The 21987-nt window shown below is 33.9% G+C and overlaps 1 protein-coding gene across 3 annotated transcripts in view; it reads left to right on the top strand.

The window, feature by feature from the left end:
* The window catches only part of SKIC3 (SKI3 subunit of superkiller complex), an 85071-nt gene extending 63664 nt beyond the window's left edge, over positions 1–21407 (top strand). For all 3 annotated transcript variants that reach the window (XM_059916791.1, XM_059916792.1, XM_059916793.1), the window contains exons 35-41: positions 2741–2869; positions 6178–6293; positions 8116–8274; positions 11829–11981; positions 16851–16981; positions 18758–18881; positions 20606–21407. In XM_059916791.1, the coding sequence (XP_059772774.1) occupies positions 2741–2869; positions 6178–6293; positions 8116–8274; positions 11829–11981; positions 16851–16981; positions 18758–18881; positions 20606–20680 (887 nt within the window). In that variant the 3' untranslated portion in view covers positions 20681–21407. The remainder of the gene's footprint in view (positions 1–2740; positions 2870–6177; positions 6294–8115; positions 8275–11828; positions 11982–16850; positions 16982–18757; positions 18882–20605) is intronic.
* The last annotated feature ends 580 nt before the right edge of the window (positions 21408–21987 follow it).

Raw genomic sequence — 21987 nt, 5'->3', positions numbered from 1 at the left:
TATTTAATAAACATGTTTAGTTATTTTTATGTGTAGTTAACTTCTTGAAGAGTGGAAATATGTCTTCTATGGTAACTGTTAGAACTGCCAAGGTGCTGGCCTCACCTGAACTAATTTCTTAGTTCTAACCAGAGTCGTATATATGCCATTGGTCACAAAAGGCACTGGGGAACTGCATATAACCTGCATCAGCATGCTTCCGTTACCACTGCTGGAGAAGTGCTGTAGAGGATTGGAATGTCTAACAAAGTAGGGTCATGGGATATATTTTTACATAATATTATTTTTAACATGAAATATAGCTTTAAACAGTATATTCCCCCAGAGCACTTCAAACATTTGCTGGATCAGAATGCTATTGCTTTTGGCCAGGGACTGTGGGGAAACATACAAAGAACAGGTTCAGTACTATCTTCACAATAAATGATAAGGATCCTAACTAAACTTCAGAGATTATTTTATAAAACAAGTAAACCAATGTCCTGTTGTTTATTCTTTCTTTCATTTTTGAAATAGAACAAAAAGAAATCCTAAACATTTGGTTTTATCTATGTTCTATGTTAGGTAAGTTTCTGATTTTTAAAGGTGTTCCCAAACAAGTATTAGATATCAAGAATTCTTACTCTGGATCTAGAATGATAGATGTTAACCTTTGATTGTGTACGTGGCATACACTTTAGAAAGGTGAGATTGCCCAGCTAAGATCTTCTTTAATCATTTTCTCTGATTTTCCCATATTATCTGGAGAAATTCATAAACAAGGAAGCAGAGTCATATAGGAAGCTTAAAACAGGGACTGACTGATGAAGCTGAGTGCTTATTTGAGACTTGTTTGGAGTCCAGTGAAAGTGAATGTAATTGTAGTTATGTGTAGTAGGTGTACATCTAACCTTTGTAGATCTTTAGTTAGACAAAGTACAGTTTTGATAGATGGTACTCCAAGGAATCTTTTCAGAAATTTAAATATTATCCCAGGAATTTAGAATTGAATGGAAAGAAATCCAATGTGTGTTAGATTAGTGCTTCTGTGATATTAAAAGGTATTTTTAGCAAACCATATTAAAAATTTTTTTAGGTTTCTAGTATATATGTATGTATAAATTATATATATGTGTACATACATATATATGTATAAATTATATATATATGTGTATATACCTATATATGTATAATATTTATATTATCACTTTGTTTCATAGGGAATTTGAGTTGCTGGTTATCTGTAGAAGGGTTCATGAAGACAGCAATTCTTTTGAATTGTGACAAAAGAAATTGCTGCCAGCTAATGTCCATCCCCCTCCCAAAATCTAAACTATAGAATACCCTAAGATCCTTAAATGAGTTGTTCACTTAATCTTAGAAACACAAAAATTGAGTCCACTTCAACTGCATTCAGTTGCATTCAGTTATAGGATTTTAGACCTGAGGGCACCTGAGCCATCATCTAATTTAGATGCCTTATTTTGTAGAAGTATGTGTTCCAAAGGAAGAGTGGCTGCACAGTTAATTAGTGGCATTGTTAGACCTAAAATCCAGATCTAAGATTCAGTCATCTGCCTTTCATTATATAGTATTCAGATCTCACCATAAGTTCTAGGAAATGGTCCCCATTTTCTTATTCTGGATTTGATTATGTCTTATGATATTTAAAATAAGGTAGGCATTATCTGGGCAGAAATTATTTTATAATATCAAGGTATGTATTTAATTTTTTACAAACATTTTGGGTCTACATAAGATTTCTAATGATTCTTGTACAATTAGCGGTAATACTGGCTGTCTATAAATGAAATACATGTATTTCAGCCATTTGATAGGAGATATATATTGGATGGGGCAGTTAGGTAAGAAAAAAATTAAAAACTAGAGCTAAGAAGTATGTTTAAATGACTGTATTATTAACTGGAACCCCTTGTAGGATTTAAAAATTATCCATTTGTGTTTTCAAGGGTAATAGGACTGAAAATATTAACCATGTAAATATTAACCTGCAAAATATGATTTGTGAAACAAAAGACTAAACAAATTAAAAAGCCTAAGTTCCAAATCCCAATCCAGCTTTCTGTTTTCACAATTAACTTTCTTGAAAAGAGGAGTCTATACTCATAATCTCTTTTATTACCTTCTCAACCCACTGCTATTGGGCTTTCCCTCTTCCCATGAAGCTACTATCAAGGCGTGAAGGAAGGAAGGAAAGATCAAATGGATGAAGGGATACATCAGTGTAATCATAATTGCTTCCTTGGAATGATAAAGTGACTTTTATGCTTGGCTGTTAAAACATAGGTAAAATGGCATTGTCTTGAGCTTTTCCTTTGTCTCAGACTTTTCTTAAGAGCTGAGAATTGTGTTATCTTGCTTTTCCTATGACTGAGCCTTTAATATAGGGACAGTGATGAACACAAGTGTCTCTGTGAGACTTGCCCTTGGTATTCAGTGAAAGTGAATATAATTGACCTTTCCACAACAGCGTAGTACTCTAGGCAACTCACGTAACCAGCCATGGAAGAAGAGTTAAATAGGATATTTCTTATCCTCTGATGTGTTTGGAAAAAATGGCAAATCTTAAAGGATGAATATAGTAATGTGCCTTATGAACTAGTTTTTCTTTAAGAAAATGGAATTTTTCTGGAGATAATATTTCATTTGTTGGTATTTGTAAACTCTTACTTTCATTTTTGGTAGTTTTTCAGCAACATGTTGATATTGACAGCCTCCTAACTGTATTTCCTGTGTTTAGGTGATCCTGCTGTCTGGGCTGGGCTAATGGCAGCTTGTCATGCTGATGATAAACTAGCCCTAGTGAAGAACACTCAGCCAAAGAGGATGGATTTACACTTGGCACTGTTATCTGCTGTTTCTGCTTCAAGTAAGTTTAAAAAAGCATTTCATACATGATATATTCCAGATAAAGTATTCAGAAGGATATTGCCAAAAGGTAGTAGGCAGAATTAGCCCTACATGAAAGGCTATTATATTCTCATCTAACAAAGCTTAAAAACAAGTCTTAACGAGTTTACCTGCATACAGAACAAAGCTCAAGAACATTACAGGAATACAGAAATATTCAGCAAGGTAAAATTCACAATGTCTGGTATCCAGTTAAAACTTAATAGGCATGCAAATAAGCAGGAAAATACCACCCATAATGAGGAGAAAAATCAATCCATAGAAACAGATCCACAAACGACACATGACAGAAATCTCTTTAACATGTAATTAACTGTTTAATGCACATATGACAATAGCACAGAGGCCAGGAGGGGAAAATGGGAGTATTTTGTTGTAAAGTTTTTATACTGTAAGTGAAGTGGTATAATATTACAGTCATCCGTAAGGATTTGTGGGGGATTTGTTTCATGACCCTCCTCAGATACCAAAATCCACCAATGCACAGCTCCTTTATATAAAATGATGTAGTAATAGTTGACTCTGCATATCCATGGGTTCCACATCCATAGATACAGAGGATCACCTGTACTTAAAGGTAGACTGTGACAGGTTAAAGATGAATACTCTAAACCTTAAAGTAGACACTAAAAAAATAGAGTTTAATTAATAAGCCACCAAAGTAGAAAAAATGGAATTATATAATACAAAAAGGAGGAAAAGGGAACATAGATAGAATAAAGAGAAAACAACACAATAGAGTTAAACCCAACCATATCAATAATCAAGTTAAGTATAGTGGTCTAAATACCCCAGTTAAAAGGCACAGATTGACAGATTGGAAAAAAAAGCAAGAGCTAACTATATACTGCTTAAAAGAAACATAAAACAAATATAAATCTACATTTGAAGACCAAAATAACCTCACAGTACTATATATAAAATAGAAGAACAGCAAGGACCTGCTTTATAGCCCAGGGAACTATATTCAATATCTTGTAATAACTTATAATGGAAAAGAATCTGAAAAAGAATATATATGTATATATTTATATATATATGTATAACTGAATCACTTTGCTGTACACCTGAAGCATTGTAAATCAGCTATACATCAATTTTAAAAAGATGCAAATAAAAAGACAAAAATGACCTAAAAAGTAAAAGAATGGAAAAAGATATACCATGCCAACACTAATCAAATGAAAGCTGGAGTGGCCACGTTAATTTCCTACAAATTAAGATTTCAGAGCAAATAATGTTTCCAGTGATAAGGAGGGTCATTTCACATTGGAGTCAGTTCATCAAGAGGGCAATTTAGGCACCCAGTAGCACAGCTTCAAAACACAAAATCTGTGCTGTATTTCCCAATAAAATAGGTAGAAAAAATGAAAAATTATGGAAAAATACATGAAACAAACTTATAGAACTGAAAGGAGAGATAGATAAATTCATAATTATAGAGATTCAACACTCTTCTTTTGATAATTGATAGAACAATTGGACAGAAAATTAGTGAGGATATAATTAAAAACTTGAAAAACACTATCAACTAACTTGACCTAGTTAGAACTTACAGTTCTCCTAACAACAACAGAATGCATATTTCTGTCAAGTGTACACAGACTATTTACCCATATATATCAAATTGTGAGCCATAAAACAGGTCTAAGTAAATTTAAAAGGATTCAAATCATACAAAGTATGTTACCTTAATACAATGGAATTAATTTAAAAATCAATAACCAAAAAATCTGGAAAATTCTCAAATATTTGAAACCTTAATAACATACTTCTGAATAATCCAGGTCAAAGAATAAGGCAGAAGGGAAATTAGAAAATATTTTGAACTGCATGAAAATGAAAAAACAACATATAAAATTCTATAATACTCCTAAAACACCTGCTTATATGAAAATATTAGCATTACATGTCCACATTAGAAAATAAGAAGGGCCTCAAATCGATGATCTCAGCTTCTGCCTTGAGAAATTAGAAAAAGGAAGGGGAAATTAAATCCAAAGTAAGCAGAAGAAAAGAAAATAGAGTAGAGATCAATGAAATAGAAAACAGAAAATCAACAAAAGCAAAATCTAGTTCTTTGAGAAGATCAATGAAATTGATAAACCTAGCCAGGCATCAGATAAGAAACAGAGAGTACCATTGTCAGGATTGAAAGAGGGTACAACACTGTAGCTATTAAAAGGCTCATAAGAGAATCTCATGAGCAACTTTATGCCATTAAATTTGGCGTTGTAGATAAAATGGATAAATTCCTTAAAAGATACAGAGCTCACTTAAGAAATAAACTGAATAGCTTTATATCTATTAAAGACACGGAATTTATAGTTAAAAATCTTCTTATAAAGAAAACTCCAGGACCAGATGGAGTCTACCAAACATTTAAGTAAGAAATAATACCAGTTCTATACAAACTCTTCCAGAAAATTGAAAAGGTGGTAACACTTCCTGACTTCTTCTATGAGATCAGCATTATGCAGATACCAAAACCAGACAAAGACATTACAAGAAAACTACAGAACTACAGATGTAGAAATTTATAACAAAACTTTAGCAATTCAAATCCAGTAACACAAAAAACATAATAATACTTAATGATCAAGTGAGGTTTATTGTAGAAATGCAAGGTTGCTTTAATATTTGAAAATGAATGTAATTTACCATGTTAACTGCTATGAAAGATGCCAAAGAGTTTATATTTTATGATTTCATTTATATGAAATTTTAGGTAATGCAAACTGATCTATTGTGAGTGAAAATGATTAGTGATTGGGGACAGAGGAAAGGAGGAGAGATGGGTTGGAGACAGAAGTGATTACAAAGTAGTAGGAGGAAACTTTTCATGATGATGGATATGTTTATTATCTTGATAGTAGTGATGGTTCACAGATGTATTTTTATGTCAAAAGTCATCAGATTTACAGCTTGAATATGTGCATATGTGCAGTTTATCATATGTCAATTATATTGCAATAAATCTTTACTTTTTTTCAATGAAGTATTTTCAGTTTTACTGAAGATAGTGATTTTTTTTAATGTAAGTCACAAGTATGTAAAGTCTTAAGTTATTCAGCTGTAAATATTCCTGCTATGAAACTTTGCAGAAACCTGTCTCATGTTGAGATAGTCTATGGTATTCCAGTGGTATGTGTAAAAGTTATATATGCATGGTAATTTAATTGTAATACTTCTTAACAACTGATTACTTCTCTGAGAACACATTATAAATTGCAGAAAAAAGTAACATTGACTTTTTTTTTAATAAAGACAAAGAATTCTTTGAAAATTACAACCAATCTCTTGAAAAGTGGTCTCTCTCCCAAGCTGTCACTGGTCTAATAGACACAAGAAGAATAGCTGAAGCTGAAGCCCTCTGCACAAAGGTATTGTTATGGAATTGAGATTCATGGATTCTTATCCTTCTTGGAAAGTAACTTCAAAAATAGAATGCACGTTATTTAAAGAGCATTTGGTGGTGGTGGTGGTGGTGATGATGATGATAATACCCAATATTAACTGAGTACTTACTGTAAGCTAGTTAATACATTTAGTACTTTGTATTTGACCTTCACAACAATCCTATGACATAGGTATTTATTATTATCCCCATTTTTACAACTGAGAAAACTAAGGCTTAAAGAGGGTAAGTAATTTGCACAGGAGTTCACAGGTAGAAATTGATGGAGTTGCTGTTTGAGCTCACATTTGTCTGACTCTTAAGACTCAAGGTTTTAATCTTTTTTTTTTTTGGTACCATTATGGAAGCAGTATTTTCCTTTGATTTCTAGTTACACTCTTCAGAATGCTATGTTTTCCAGTATCCCTACATTTTTCTGAAGTTCTGAACAATGTAGAATGACTGTGGGGATTGTTAAGTGGGTGACGGGAATTATTGAGTAGTCAGTTTTTACCTACCTGGATTGTAGGCTGTGTGAATAAATTCTTACACCTTGCCTAACCCATAGTAGGGTCTCAGTAAATATTTATTGAATGAACAAATCAGTTTCGTAAACCTACTCAAAAATAATTTAATGAATAAGGGGAGTTTTAAACATCATTTTTCCTGAAAACATCTGTTTTCATAAATGCTTACCAGGGAGAAGGTGTTGTCTTTCTAGAAATGTTTTTTGAAAGATCAATATAAATTTTACAGAGAGAGAAGAATGGATCTTTGAAGATCCCTTTGGTCCTTGAATTCTCTGAAAATCAGAATAATACATTTTCTCTTTTATTTAAGAAATTCCGTCTAGGTTCAGGACAGTTTAGTACAATACAGTGAATGTTTAGTAAGCATAAATTGACAGTTGCTTCGTGCTCTCTCTGACAGAATAAGGGATACTTTTATGAACCTTTCCTTGTCATTTTAATGTCCCAGTCTCTTACTTAGAAGAAAGCAATCTCATTTCAGAAATAAGGACATTTAGGACTATGACCTAATAATAGAAAATAAAGAATTATGTCATTGAGAGACAAGCAATAAAGAAAGAAATGTTTAAAACAATAGTGGAAGGACTTGTTTAGAGAATCTCCTTAACTTCTTCTTGTATGTGTATATTGTATGTATATATGTATATACATATATAATATATACACACACATATACACATATGCAACATACACATATTTTATATATATATACACACACACATATAATACATTTATATGTGTGTGTATGTGTTTTAAGGCATAAATAAATGGCCTGGGTAAATGGGTCATTTCTCTTACTCCCAGTGTGTAAGAAGTCTGTGCCTGGAGGAAGGACAATGAGTATCTTTGTTAAGAGGTTGAGAAAGGAAAAAATTTATAGCTCTTTCCCTCTTAAAAAGTTAAGTTTCTTCCAATAAGGATTAGTTTTAGCCTTCACTGTTAATTTTATATTTTCTTAGTTCAGCTGTTTATATGTAGTACCTAAATTTTTCAAGATATCACCTAAGAATAAACCAAGTCAAAGGGACATACTAAATCTAAGATTAACAACTTGTAAACTACAGTAATAGCATTATTGATTTTAGAGCTTATTTAAGTGTAAAGTTTGGTATTCCCAAGATGTTCAGTGTTCTGTTGACTTTTGCTGTTGTTTATTTTTTAATAAGAAAAGGTTAAAGTCAGGGGGTTTTTTTCAATATGGAGAATAGATTATTTGCCTTTTACATTTAACATTTAAGAACCTGTTTGATGTATTTCTGTTTGGGGTTTGATTTTTAGAATTTAAAAGGTAACCCTGATCAGCCAGCTGTTATCTTACTTTTGAGACAAGTTCAATGTAAACCACTCCTAGAGTCAAAAAAACCTCTCCCAGATGCTGTACTTGAAGAGCTGCAAAAAACAGTCATGTCCAACTCAACCTCTGTTCCAGCTTGGCAGGTAAATTCTCTCTTTTCTTATGTGAGTCCTGAATTAAAATGCTCTGTGATATTAAATGAGGTCAGGGGTATGCTCCATTTTTGTCTTGCCTTTAGATTCACTGTATATCTCTCATTTTCAGGGTTTAAAGGGTAGCGTGGTTAGAGAAACTAAAGAAGTTGAATATTCATTTAGGATCTGCCGCTGCACGGCTTCGAAGCTTTTAACATTGTTGATTGTAAATTTTCTCCATTTAAAATAGTGTTGAAAATACTGTCTTTTACATGAGATTGGTGTAAGAGAGCTAAGTGTTACAAACATTTTATAATAAAGTTACCATAATGGTGTTTAACTCTGTCTTTAGAGGGGATGTGTGTAGTTTTTCCTTAGCTACTTTACAGGTAACCTATATCCAAGATTTTAATGGGTTTTTAGTGCCTTTAGAAATAGTTCTTTTCAGGACTGATGCCTGAATCAATAGACTGTCTGCCCTTTTAGCTGGCTCTGCTTACCACAAGGACAAATACATAATGATCACTGTGTACTTTATTCTTATTGATAGCAAAATACAGAAAGCATATAATTACTTTACTCAATTTGTTATAGTTCTTTCTGTACCACAAGATAGTATCAAGGGACTTTTTAATATAGGTTTTACAGAAGCTTATTTTACTACAGTTTGTTCTTCATTTTGATCTTTTGTTATGTCAACAGTTTTGATGTCCTGCTTAAAAAGATTATCTAATGGTGTAAAATAGTTGGATTATGCAAGTTAAGCCACTTTGTTTACTCTAATCCTTGAAGAAATATGGTGCTTTTTTCCCTCTCAGAGTAAATTTGCCATATGAGAGTTAAGATACTTTAATTCTAAGGTCAACTGGATATTGATGATCTCATGTTCTTTATCAAGGGGAAAAACACCTTGTCAAACTAAAAGGGAAAAATTAAAGGATAAATTATACAGTAAGTAAAGTCTTAGAGATAGTATATGTGTTTTCTTTTATACTGTGATATAATTCACAAAGAATAGAGTGTAAAAATCTTGTACTCATTACATATGTATATACCTTTTTAACCACGACCTGTATCAAGATATAGAACATTTTCTGCAGCCTAGCTGCCTTCCCCATGCTCTCCCTTTGTGATCGCCCCCTACATCCAAAAGAAAAGGGGAAACACTATTCTGACTTCTATCACTTCTATCTAATTTTGCCTGTTTTTGAACTTGATATAAATGGAGTATCACTTTGTATCTGGTTTCACTCAACATCATGTCAGTGAAATTCATTTAGTTGTTTCATTTAGTTGAAATTCATGTAGCCATAGTTTTTTTTCATTTATTTTTATGAATATACTGTAAAATATCCCTTTTACTGTTTGGATTACAGTTGACCCTTGAACATAATGGGTTTGAACTGCACGACTGCACGGGTCAACTTATAAATGGATAGTTTTCAGTAGTCCATGGTTGGTTCAATCCTCGGAACCATGGATACGGAGGTTGACTATAAGTTACATCCGTGTTGTTCAAGGGTCAACTGTGTTTCCAGGTTTTGGCTATTATGATTAATGGTGCTGTGTCCATTCTGGGATATGCCTTTTGTTGGGTGATAGAGTTTGTGTATATTGACTTTAGTAGATCCTGTCAAATGGTTTTTTTAAATGGTTGTCCAGTTTATGTTCCCACCAGCAAATTATGAGCATTCCAATTGCTGATATTGCTAGATGGTGGTTATTGTTTTCCCTTTCCAAAGGATATGTAGGTAATTGTGTCTTGTGGTGGTTTTAACTTGAACTTACCTGATGACAAATGCTGTTGAGCCACTTTTCATATGCTTATCGGATCTTTGGATTTCCTCTTTTTAAAGTACCTTTTCTTTACTGTAGTTTTTCATATGCTGTTTTCTTACTGAATTGTTGGAATCATATTTTCTGGATACAGGCACATTTTTGTATATCTGTATTGCAAATATTTTCTCACATCTGCACCTTGGCTTAACATTTTCTTAATATTATTTTTTGATGAGTAGTTCTTAATGAAGTCTAATTTATCATTTTTAATGGCTAATGCATTATTGAGGTGTTCTACTCAAGAACTCTTACTCCAAGTTCATGAAGATATTTTTCTGTTTTCCTTTAGAAACTGTTGTTTTACCTTTCACATGTAGGTCTATGATCCATCCTGGATTAATTTTTGCGAGTGTTGCAGGGTCAAGGTTCATTTTTTTCCATATGGATGTGTAATTGTCCCAGTACCATCCTTTGAAAAGACCATTATGTCCCCACTAGATTGTAGTGATGCTTTTGTCATAAATCAGGTGCCTGGGTCTTTTAGGGCTCCCTATTCTTTTCCTTCTTTTTCATTGATCTATTTGTTTATTCTTGCTTATAGCTTTATAATTAGTTTTGATATGTGAAGGTAATATTAAGACCTCCAACTTTCTTGTTTTCCTTCAAGTGTGTCTCAATCACTTTAGATGTTTTGCATTTACATGTAAATTGTCAATTACCCTTACTCTCCCCGCCAAACAAAAGTCCTACAGAGATCTTAATTGGAATTACATGAATCTATAGTTTAATTTGGGGAGAATTGACAAAGTATTACTATTGAGTTTCTCTATCCATAAATGTGTTATATTCCTCCTTGTTTAAGCTCTGAATTTCTCTCAGCAGTGTTTTAAAAGTTTTGCAATAGAGGTCTTTTACATTTTTGTGTTAAATTTATTTCCGGGTAGTCGATTTTTTTTGTTGTTCCATTGCAAGTGGTATTTTTTTCTGTATGTTGGTGTCAAACATTTAGAAATACTGTTGATTTTTATATACTGACCTTCCAGAAACCTTGCTAAATTCACTTATTCTTTTGAAATGGTTTTGGGTTTTCTGTATACACAATTATATCCTTTGCAAATAATGAGTTTTACTTTTTCTTTCTAATATTTTTATGTTAAATTTTTTTCTTGCCTTATTGCACTATTTATAGAGCCTCGATTACAGTGTTAAGCAGAGTGGTGATAAGGGAACATTCTTGTCTTATTCTCTACCTCAGATAGAAAACATTTGTAATTTCATAATTATAATTTTTGCTTTAGGTTTTTGTAGGTATTTATCAGATTCTAAAATGGCTGTCCAATTTTTGTTTCAGATTAAGGAAATCCTCTTCTCTTCTGAGTTTGTCAAGAGAGATTTGTTTTTTATCATGAATGAGTGGATTTGGGGTGGGGGCCATCTATGAGAATGCTTCTTTTTCTTTATTCTGTTAATACGGTAGATTGCATTGATTTTCATATGTTAGATGTTACATCTGTAATGTATAAAAAATCATATTGCATTTTGATTTTGTTCCTGACTTGCCATCTTGGGAGACTTTTTAAGGCTTCAGACTGGATGTGGCTGTTCCTAATAGAATGGGCAAGATGGCTACCCCTTTTTTGACCTGTGATTTTTGTTTTGGAGGCACAAAATTTATCAATAATTAAATTAAAAATTTAGCTTCATCAAAGTTTATTGAATTTGTTGGAAGTAGACTGTGTACGAAACTAAAATCTTTTGGGTTCTTTTCTCTTCCTGTTCCTCAGTGGCTGGCACACATATATCAGTCCCAAGGAATGATGGGTGCTGCAGAGATGTGTTATAGGAAGAGTCTACAAGTAGCATCCCAACAGGGCAGCTGGAGTGGGAAACTCTCAAGCCTGTTGAGACTAGCACTGCTTGCATTAGAAGTCTGCATGGTAAGATCATGTTATAATTATGATGTGAAAAATTGATTCTTTTATTTTTCTTTAAGATAAAAGCTTTTTACATAGTGATATTCCATTGAGTTCCTATAGTTTCATCACCTTCTAGTGTGGTCTCCTCATAGACTTTGTATTTGGGCTTTTTGATGGACATAAGAGTAACATAACATAAACCTGTAGACTCTAGCAGGACACTGTCAGTGTTTAGGGGGAAAAAACAAAGATTGCAATTTTAAAAGTTGAATTATGGCAGAATATACATTTTTGTTTCTTGGTGATTTAGGTTAGAATTAACCCAGCTACTCATCAGTGACAAAGATACCAATAATTAACATTTTAGTCATTTCTTAGTTCAATTTGACATTCTGTAAGAGGGATTTCTAGTAATTTTTGACTTGATATGTTTTCTGATACCAAGGTAGGTATATTAATCTAGAAGTCTTATATACTAGTATGGAAAAGTTTTCAAGATAAATATTTAAGTGGATACATGGAGGAGCAAACTCCAGAACAGTGTGTATGATATGCTATTTGAGTGTATATATGTGTGGTATGTATTTTTAAGAATATTTATCTCTACATCGTGTGTGTGTGTGTGTGTGTGTGTGTACACATGTGTGCATGCTAATAGGCACATGGAAAAATACAAAAAGATACAAAGGAAATTTAATGGCAGTTATTTTGGAGGATAGTACTAGGGGTCTGTAAGGGATAGTGGAGGAGAATTTTTCATTTTATATCCTTTGATAGTGTTTGAATTTTTTATCATATGCATGTTATTTCTGTAATTAAAAGATAAAATGTCATTTTTTGTTTTGGAAGAAATTTCCTAGACAGGCCTGAATTAACTCATGCTTTTGCCATAGTAGTCCATTGCCAACGTTATTTACTTGCTTTAACTAGACATTTTGCCAAAGAAATATAAGAATTAGGAAATTTATTCCTCTTTGGTGCTATTACTGTGGAGCACGTTTCAGAGCTCCTTAGCTTGGGGCTATGTTTTGTTCATCTTTGCGTCTTTGCTTTACCACTCTGCCTTATATATAGGAGCTCCTCCACCAATGGTTTTTGAATGACTGGACTAATAGTAATGGTAGTCAAATTTGACGTGATTTGGCTGGAAAGAAATGGTGGTTAATGGTAATTCTAGATCACCAAACATTTTGTTTTGTTTGTCCCATATTTATATTTAACAAAAGTCTTTGTGACATTGGCAGTCGGTGGACTATGGAAGCCACATGTAGCACCTATAAATGCTCTTGAATATGTGAACTGGAGAAGTCAATACCCTTTTAGTCTAACTTATTATTTGTTAGTTAATAAATATTATTAGTGATGTGGTTTTTTGTTTGTTTGTTCTTCATGCTGGGAAATTAAATCTGCCCTGAAATAAAATAAAAATAGCAATAATAATAGCAAACATACAGAACACTTAGCCTGTGCTAGGTTCTGTTACAGTGCTTTATACATATTAACTTCATTAATATTCATAAGAACCCTATTTTACAGATGGGGAAATTAGCTTACAATTTAGTAATACCCACATATACCTGCCCCCATTGCCCCACCACTACTACCACCACAAGAGTGTTTTCTATAGGAGCCTTGGTTCTGGTTCTACCAGTTACAACCTGTGAAAACTTCAGCCAATTAAGCTGTCTAGAGCTCCCCCAATCTTTTTTGGTAATAGTGGAGGTAGTAATACCTACTTTGCCTAGGTATTAGGAATATCAAATGAAGTTAACATTTACAAATGCCTTTGTAAACTTTAAAGCACCATCCACATCTAATTTGCTTGCTATAAGATTTGATACCCAGCATAAGGAGATGTCATATTTCTCTGGTAAAGAGCTGGCAGTGTGCAGAGGATGGGTATATTAAAATTAGACTGTTTTAAGAGAAGCTATTGTATGTGTAATAATATATGAAAAGGCTATTAAACTGAAAGTTTCCCCTGAGATATTAAATATCAGATGCCGAAGAGAAATATCAGACCAAGATACAGATTTCTGAAGTGGGTAGAAGAGTAACCTATAAGGAAGCTATAAAAGGATTAGAAGAGCAGAGTTGGAGGATTGTGAAGAAATCTCTCTGGAGAAAGCTGTTGCCTCCCCCGTCATCCCCCTGGCACGTTTCCACACACAGGTGCCCACCAGACGAGGAAGGGAGTCTCGCTGCCAGAGAGAGCGAGGCTTTGATGTGTGACCTCTGAGGTCCTGGAGGCACACGTCTAGAAGCACATGGACAGGTATCTGACACATGCCTCGGAAGCTGTGGCTCTCCACCTGCTGGGAAGAGAGTTGCTCATGTTTTGGAAAGTGACTGCATGCTTCTGGGAGAGAGTGGTCAGCAGTGGGTGAATCCCAAAAGTGGGTAGGAATGTGTGCTTGGGTACCAGATGCCCTCCATCTTGTGAAGGAGAGTTGCTGCAGCGTGGGGTCAGCAGTGCTCCTAGAGCTTGTTAGGGCCAGGAATGAGTGATGCCAGCTGAGATAGTGGACTGCCATGGGAATTATCTTAGATCCTGACATGTAAAGCCACCTAGAGGAGTGATGGGATCTAGCAGAAAGGAAGCTAAAGGTTTCCAGATTGCCACAGCATGTGAGGGGAGTAAGTGGAATAGTTCATTCACCCAGGTTAGTGGGACTGCAGCTGAGCAGGACTGCTTCGTGGGTGTGCATCCTATCCTGTGCACCTGCATAGGCCTCCACACTGGGTTTAATGCTCTGCAGCCGCCATCTTGAAATTCTTAATCATTTTGTAACAAAGGGCCCTGCATGTTTTTGTTTTTGTTTTTGTTTTTTGGCATTGAGCCCCACAGATTTCATAGCTGGTCCTGCAGTAAGAGACTATGCATAAAGTTGAGAGTCTCTGATAAAGCTAGGAAAGTCTGGATGAGAAAAAGATCTTTAAATATCTGTCAGGCCTAAAGAGCATCATCTTATGATGGCACCAGTCAAACTTCTGATATTTCAGTTGGTTCCTGAAACTACAGTTAGTAAGAAAAGGTGGGAGTGTTGGGCGGAGAAACAAGCCATCTGCTCCTCCTGTAAGCATACCCTAGCTGGGAGCTGAGGAGATGGGAGTGGGGTGTAAATATTACCTTTGAATGAAGATTGAAGTATTGAAGAGAGAACATTCTAATTAAGGCCGTGTTTGTGAATGGATGTCAGAGTCATGGGACCTACTGTAATTTACATCCTTATTATATGAGGAAAATATAATATATTAAATTAAATAATAATTAATATATTAAATACAATAAATTTTAAAAACAATGGGAGACAAAAGTATATTTTGTATACACTTTTAAGTGTATTCTAATAAGTGTATTCTAATCACATTGTTTAGTATACCAGTTACATATAGAAACTATTATATCATAATATATGGGCTAACTTTACGGAATACTTTATATGAATTCTTGGAATTTAAAGAGTGCATTATAAAAGCAACCAGTGAGAGTTTTGTGTTATTGGTTTTTAAAAATATATTAGGAGTAATTTTATTAGTATGGGCTTTGCCTTACATTCTTTTCCAGATGTACCCAAGGTGCCATTGCTCCTGTCTTTATGGAGGATGCCTCATAATCTCTGATCTCTGTTTTCATATTCATTATCCCTATGGCTTCCTCTTCCTTGATTACACAAATTACTATTGCCTGTGCTGAACTCAGAGTTTATTGCTCTAACATTTAAAATAATAATTTAGTGTTTGAAAGGGACTGTGTATTCACTCATTATATTGACTTTATTAAAATGTGTATTCTAGATACCTGTAATTATGAATTCTTGGTTACAATTTGAGGTTTTCAATGAAAGATTTTAAATACATTTTTTTCCTTCTTATGTAATTCACTAGAGTGTTCACCATTTTATTTGCAGTTACTGTTTCTTTGGAACTACTTATCTATGTTATTTCTGAGTCAGTACATACTATAACAAACTAAAGTTTGCAACCTAAGTGATGTATAGATATCTTAACATTTTCCCCACAAAGTGAAATTCTTAAAAAGTTTTTCAGAATTGATGACTTTGATTTAATTTATCTCTGATCTGCTTTGCACCTTTTTTCCTGTATTGGGATTTTATTAACATATTTCATTTCAGTCTTTCTTCTCTCCTTAGATAATTTTTGAAATGTGGAACTTATACACTACCAGTTAAAGAATCATGTTAAATTGAGTTTTGTATATTTGGTAGACCAGAGGCTTAGTAATTGATAGATTTCATTCACCCATGTAATAGAATAGTGCATTTTCTTTTAGCAAATATTTTAGTGTTTTTAAAGTGATATCTCCTTTTTGAAACCTTCCTTAATCCCTGTCAGCCTTGTTTTGTAGTTCCATAAGGGCAGGAATCAGATTTTAATCATTTTGTAGAATTTTGCTCCCTGTAGCATTTACATGGCAACTTAGACAAGTAGGCACTCAACAAATAAGAGCTGATTACATTTTTTAAAGTAAACATGTCAGAACTTCCCTGGTGGCACAGTGGTTAAGAATCCACCTGCCAATGCAGGGGACATGGGTTCGATCCCTGCTCCGGAAAGATCCCACATGCTGAGGAGCAACTAAGCCTGTGTGCCACAACTGCTGAGCCTGCGAGCCACAACTGCTGAGTCTGTGTGCCACAACTACTGAAGCCCGTGCACCTAGAGCCTGTGCTCCGCAACAAGAGAAGCCACTGCAATGAGAAGCCCACACACTGCAACAAAGAGTAGCCCCCGCTCACTGCAACTAGAGAAAACCCGCTTGCAGCAATGAAGAACAAATGCGGCCAAAAATACATAAATAAATTTATTTAAAAAAAAATAAATGTGTCAAATGTTTAATGATTTAATATTTGTCTTTTATTTTTATAGGCTAATATTTCCAGTGATCACTGGCCATCCTTGGTTCAAGAAGCTACAACTGAGGCCTTGAAACTTTGCTTTTGTCCTCTGGCTGTCCTTATACAAGCTTTGTTACAATTCAAACGCAAAATGGGAGCAAGGTATGAAGAATCTTCGTTCATTTTTTTCTTCAAAGTGTTTCTTCACTTTTAATCCTTCTACGAAACAAAGGTTTAGAATTAGTTTAACAAACTTTGATGTTATTCATATATATGTTTCTACTTTGGAAAGGCTGGTTCTAGTAACCCAGTAAGGAAGAAAATAAAGTCTTACTTAAAAAAAGTAATTTGGTACCCAGATACAGAATATGAGAGATTTTCATGACAGCATTTTGAGTGAAGAAGGCCTTGGAATTTTTGCTCTTCGCTGTTTTAGGATGAGCCAACAATGTAAATGTGGATTCTAGAAACAAAACCCAAAAGGCTCAAGTTGAAGGCTAGATTGACATAAATTCCTGCAAGGCAATAAGCTATGAAAAAAAGTAATAAATATTAAAAAGGCAGAGATATTATAAATAATGTGGTTTTTATATCTAGAAAATCTAGACACTTCACAGATTTAAATATAAAAATTTAAAGTTATAAAATTTAAATTTAAATTTTAGCAGTCTTTTTATTGGAAGTGGAGATGAGGTCAGAAATAAATTTGAAGAAAATTACTTAAAGGTTATACGGATGAAAAAACAGGCAAGAATATTTTTAAATTCTGAGAATATTTAGCTCTAATGGATATCACATATAATACAAAGCATAAGTGAAACAATGGTTTAGGAGCATATATTACTGGAACAGAATAAGAATTGTAGACATAGAGCTTAACACATATAAATGTGTGGCAAAGGTCACATCAATACCACAAAATAGGAGTGAAGGAAGAGATAAGACCTATGACTAATTAGCAATTCCAGCATCATTTACTGATATTTATTTATTTTTGCCACTTCTTATGTGACTAATTTCACCAAGAAATGTTTTAGGCTATAATGTGAACTTCCTAATGAACTCTTTCTGCCGAAGCTCAGTATACATGACTTAGAGAGCGTTAACTCCCAATTGCCTATAATCTCTGTTAGCACCTCCCATAATTTTTATCACTACCCAAAATCAGCTCAAATAAACATGCCGCCTAAGAAAAAGCAGTGTGCTTTACTATGTGATTCCTATGTAAAAGCATCTTCAGGGCATGTTCTTCTTTAGCTCCTACTTCAAACCAGTTGCTACTTACAAAATCTTCCTATTCAGCAGTTCTGAAGTTACCACAATTTGTGTTGTTTCTACCCATACAGAAGTCTTTGGAGCCATAGATGTTAGTAAATTTGGAAAGAAAAAATTAGAACATAACTGTAAATCAGCCTATTATTACATAGGTTCATATATTGTACATGTTGTTAAAAATATATACTAAAAGCCTGATATTATACACTTAGCCTCTAGTGTAGATGTTAAATATTTCTTCTTGTTCCACTCTATATTATCTTTGCATTATTTATTTTCTGTCTACCTTCAAGAGGGATTAGAAGTAGAGCAGTCAGAAGTGCTCATGAAATAGGGGTTATTTTCCCATTCTATTTGGAAAGAGCCTTAATTTACTTATCTGCAAAATGAGAATAATAGCAGCAACCTACCTTATAAGGTTGTGAATGTTAAATGTGACCATATGAGTAAAACACTTGGCATACTACGTAGTACATAATAAATACTTAGTAAATGTTAACCATTATTACTACCTTTTTCATCACATGGATGAAAAAATTCATGAAGTAATCAGCACGTTGTCTGCAAAAGAATGAGAAAGATAATGTGTGTTTGAGACTAGTATATGAAATATCTTATATTAATTTATATGCTTTGGACTGAAAGTGAATATCTTTTTCCCAGAGAGACGCGGCGACTTTTAGAGAGAGTGGTGTATCAGCCTGGGTATCCCAAATCTATTGTTTCAACAGCACGTTGGTACCTTCTGAGACACTTACATGCCAAAAATGACTACGAGCTCATCGATGTAAGGCATTGATTTTATTAAAGATATTCATCTTGGACCTTTGTTGGATGAGGGCTGAGGGTTGCTATCCTGTGCATTGTAGGATGTCTAATAGCATCCCTAACCACTAACCACTAGATGCCAGTAGCATTGTCCTCCTCCCTCCACCCAGCTTATAACAACTGAAAATGTCTTCTAGACATTGCCAAATAATATCTGAGGTGTAATCACCCCTGGTTGAGAACCACCGATTTAACCTGTAGGAACTATATTCTCCTGATGTGCTATGTAGCTTAAGAAAAGATAGATGAAGGCTCTGGGTTCTGGTTGTAGTATTTCTTATGACCATTGCAGTGGAGGCAAATAGGTAGATAGGATAGGTTTAGAAGTAGCAGAAATTAATGGGATGTTCATATTATCTTTGGAAAATTTATTTTACTTCTTATTGTCTTTTCTGTAAAATTCATATGACAATTTCTACTCCACTTCTCATGGGATGGCTCTGGTTTCTAAATATATAAACATGTACAGTTGACTCTTGAAGAATGCAGGTTTAAATAAATGGTGTGGGTCCCCTTACACTTGGATTTTTTTTTATAGTAAATACTACAGTACTACACGATCTTTGATTAGTTGAATCCATGGATACCAAGGAACTGCCTATATGGGTGGCTGACTATAAGTTATATGTGGATTTTTGAGCATATAGAGGGTCTTCATCCCTAATCCACACGTTGTTCAAGGGTCAAATGTATGTGTGTGTGTGTGTGTATTCTTTTTAAAAAGGTAGAGTCTGTATGACATGTACTGGGTTAAAATTCTTATAACTTCAGCCAAGAGTTTTAAAAACACAATGAAAATTAATGAGAAGCCTTTTTTAAACACCCCCAGCCTTGGGAGATGGAAATAAGTGTCTCCCTCCAGAGCAAGGAATAGGCATGTTTAGTGACAATTATAAAAGATTCAAGTCTCCTAGGCGCCTAGGCTTAAATCTAAGATTCCCCTCTTGTCAACCAACTGTGTATGTGGGAAACTATATGCATCTATCCATGTCACCCCTTTGAGACTTAGATAGGAGGGGAACAGATGCAAATATGTTGATACTCATGTCGTTTGCTACACCATGAATGATAAAGACATTTGTCTCTGACCCAGGTGTCCAATCATGAAACTGTGACAGGCTAACTTGTTAGCTTGCAGATAGAGCAACATCTCAGACCCTTCACAGTGTTTGAAAATGAACAACCAAAAAATGTTTTAGTAATCAAATGATCAACTAGAATTAAAGCTTCTAGTTTGTGGAATTGATGAAAATTACAGAAAGGTTCTTAATAGAGCTTAGAACCCAAGCCTTGATCCTCAGCTCTGGTTTTAAAGGAGAACAATGTCATTTGAACAATTCTATGCATAAAGTGGTCTTTTGGGGTAAGGGTTTAGAGGTGACAGTATTGTAAACAAAGCCTCCAAACAAAACCTTTAACTTTATGCAGTGCTGGCAGTGGTAACAATCAAAATGTTGACATCCGTACTGTTGAGCATTTGAGTAAATTGTGCTTATCTCTGATGTTAGCTTTGTTTGAACAGTTTATTTCAGCAAAAATGACAGAAAGTTTGCACATAGTCACTTTTTCTTGTGTAGTTTGATATTGCCTGCTGCCCTTTGGCTTACTCGGCTTATATGACTCTAAATATAGGTATTGTTAGTAAAGAAAATACTAACATTTCCTGTATGTAATTTCCCACAGGTGCTGGTAAACAATGCCAAAACTCATGGAGATACAAGAGCACTGGAACTGAATCAGAAATTGTCCTCACAATAACAATGCTTTATTTTATAGTAAGCAAGCAAAGAAAAAGCTATTAGAATGAAACAAAGAATCAAGACTTTTCCCCAAAGCAACATTTAAAAAAACTATAGTTGTAATCATCCATTCCTTTTTTAAATCTAAAGACGTTTAAGTTCTTAAGCTAGAGGTATAATTTTCCATAAACTCTTAATATAACTTTAATTTGAAAAATGTCTTTGATTTTGAGAAGTCTATAATGAAAGGAAAAACCATGGTTCCCTTAGTTGTTCATTAGTTATTTGTAAATCATTATTTTCGCTATCTTGCATGGTTCACCATTGGACTGTTTTTTGGTAATCCCTTACAATAAAGCCTTAATAGCCATTTGCTAAATAATATGCAAAAGGAGATTAGCACAATGCAGAATTTTATTTATTAAACAACAAATTCAAAGATTTAATTCCTTCTGTGAATTCCTGAGTTCAGCAGACCAACTCATCTAAAATCCAGATAATCTTATATTCTGTTTTACTAGTGGTTCATCTTGGATTCTGTTGAAGAAGCATAATATAAATGTTAGGTGAGTCTTAGACTGCTAATGGATATGTTTATATAAATCAAAACACTCAGGTGTAAACCTGCATTTAAAACATTAATGAAAAATTTTGGAAAATAATGCTGACAATATTTAACTGATCATGCATTTCCTTCAATCATGATGAAAAGATGAACTTCCTTAAATAAAAAAAAAAGAAATGGCTGTCTTGTTTTCTTTATAGTATCGATATCAGATATAATTTCAGAATTTCAGATTTTAAGACATGAAAGCACATTTTCCTATTTTATTTTATTTTTTCAAAAAGCCCTTTATGGAGTGTTCTAATTTCATTCTTTTACATGTAGCTGTCCAGTTTTCCCAGCACCACTTATTGAAGAGGCTGTCTTTTCTCCACTGTATATTCTTGCCTTCTTTATCAAAGATAAGGTGACCATATGTGCATGGGTTTATCTCTGGGCTTTCTCTCCTGTTCCATTGATCTGTATTTCTGTTTTTGTGGCAGTACCATACTGTCTTGATTACTGTAGCTTTGTAGTATAGTCTGAAGTCAGGGAGCCTGATTCTTCCAGCTCCATTTTTCTTTCTCAAGATTGCTTTGTCTATTCGGGGTCTTTTGTGTTTCCATACAAATTGTGAAATTTTTTGTTCTAGTTCTGTGAAAAATGCCATTGGTAATTTGATAGGGATTGCACTGAATCTGTAGATTGCTTTGGGTAGTATAGTCATTTTCGCAATGTTGATTCTTCCAATCCAAGAATATGGTATATCTCTCCATCTATTT

This window comes from Balaenoptera ricei, chromosome 3 (genome assembly GCF_028023285.1).
Source record: "Balaenoptera ricei isolate mBalRic1 chromosome 3, mBalRic1.hap2, whole genome shotgun sequence".
Lineage (NCBI taxonomy): Eukaryota > Metazoa > Chordata > Mammalia > Artiodactyla > Balaenopteridae > Balaenoptera > Balaenoptera ricei.
Note: the sequence above shows the minus strand (reverse complement) of the source record. Positions and strands in the feature narration are given on the sequence as shown.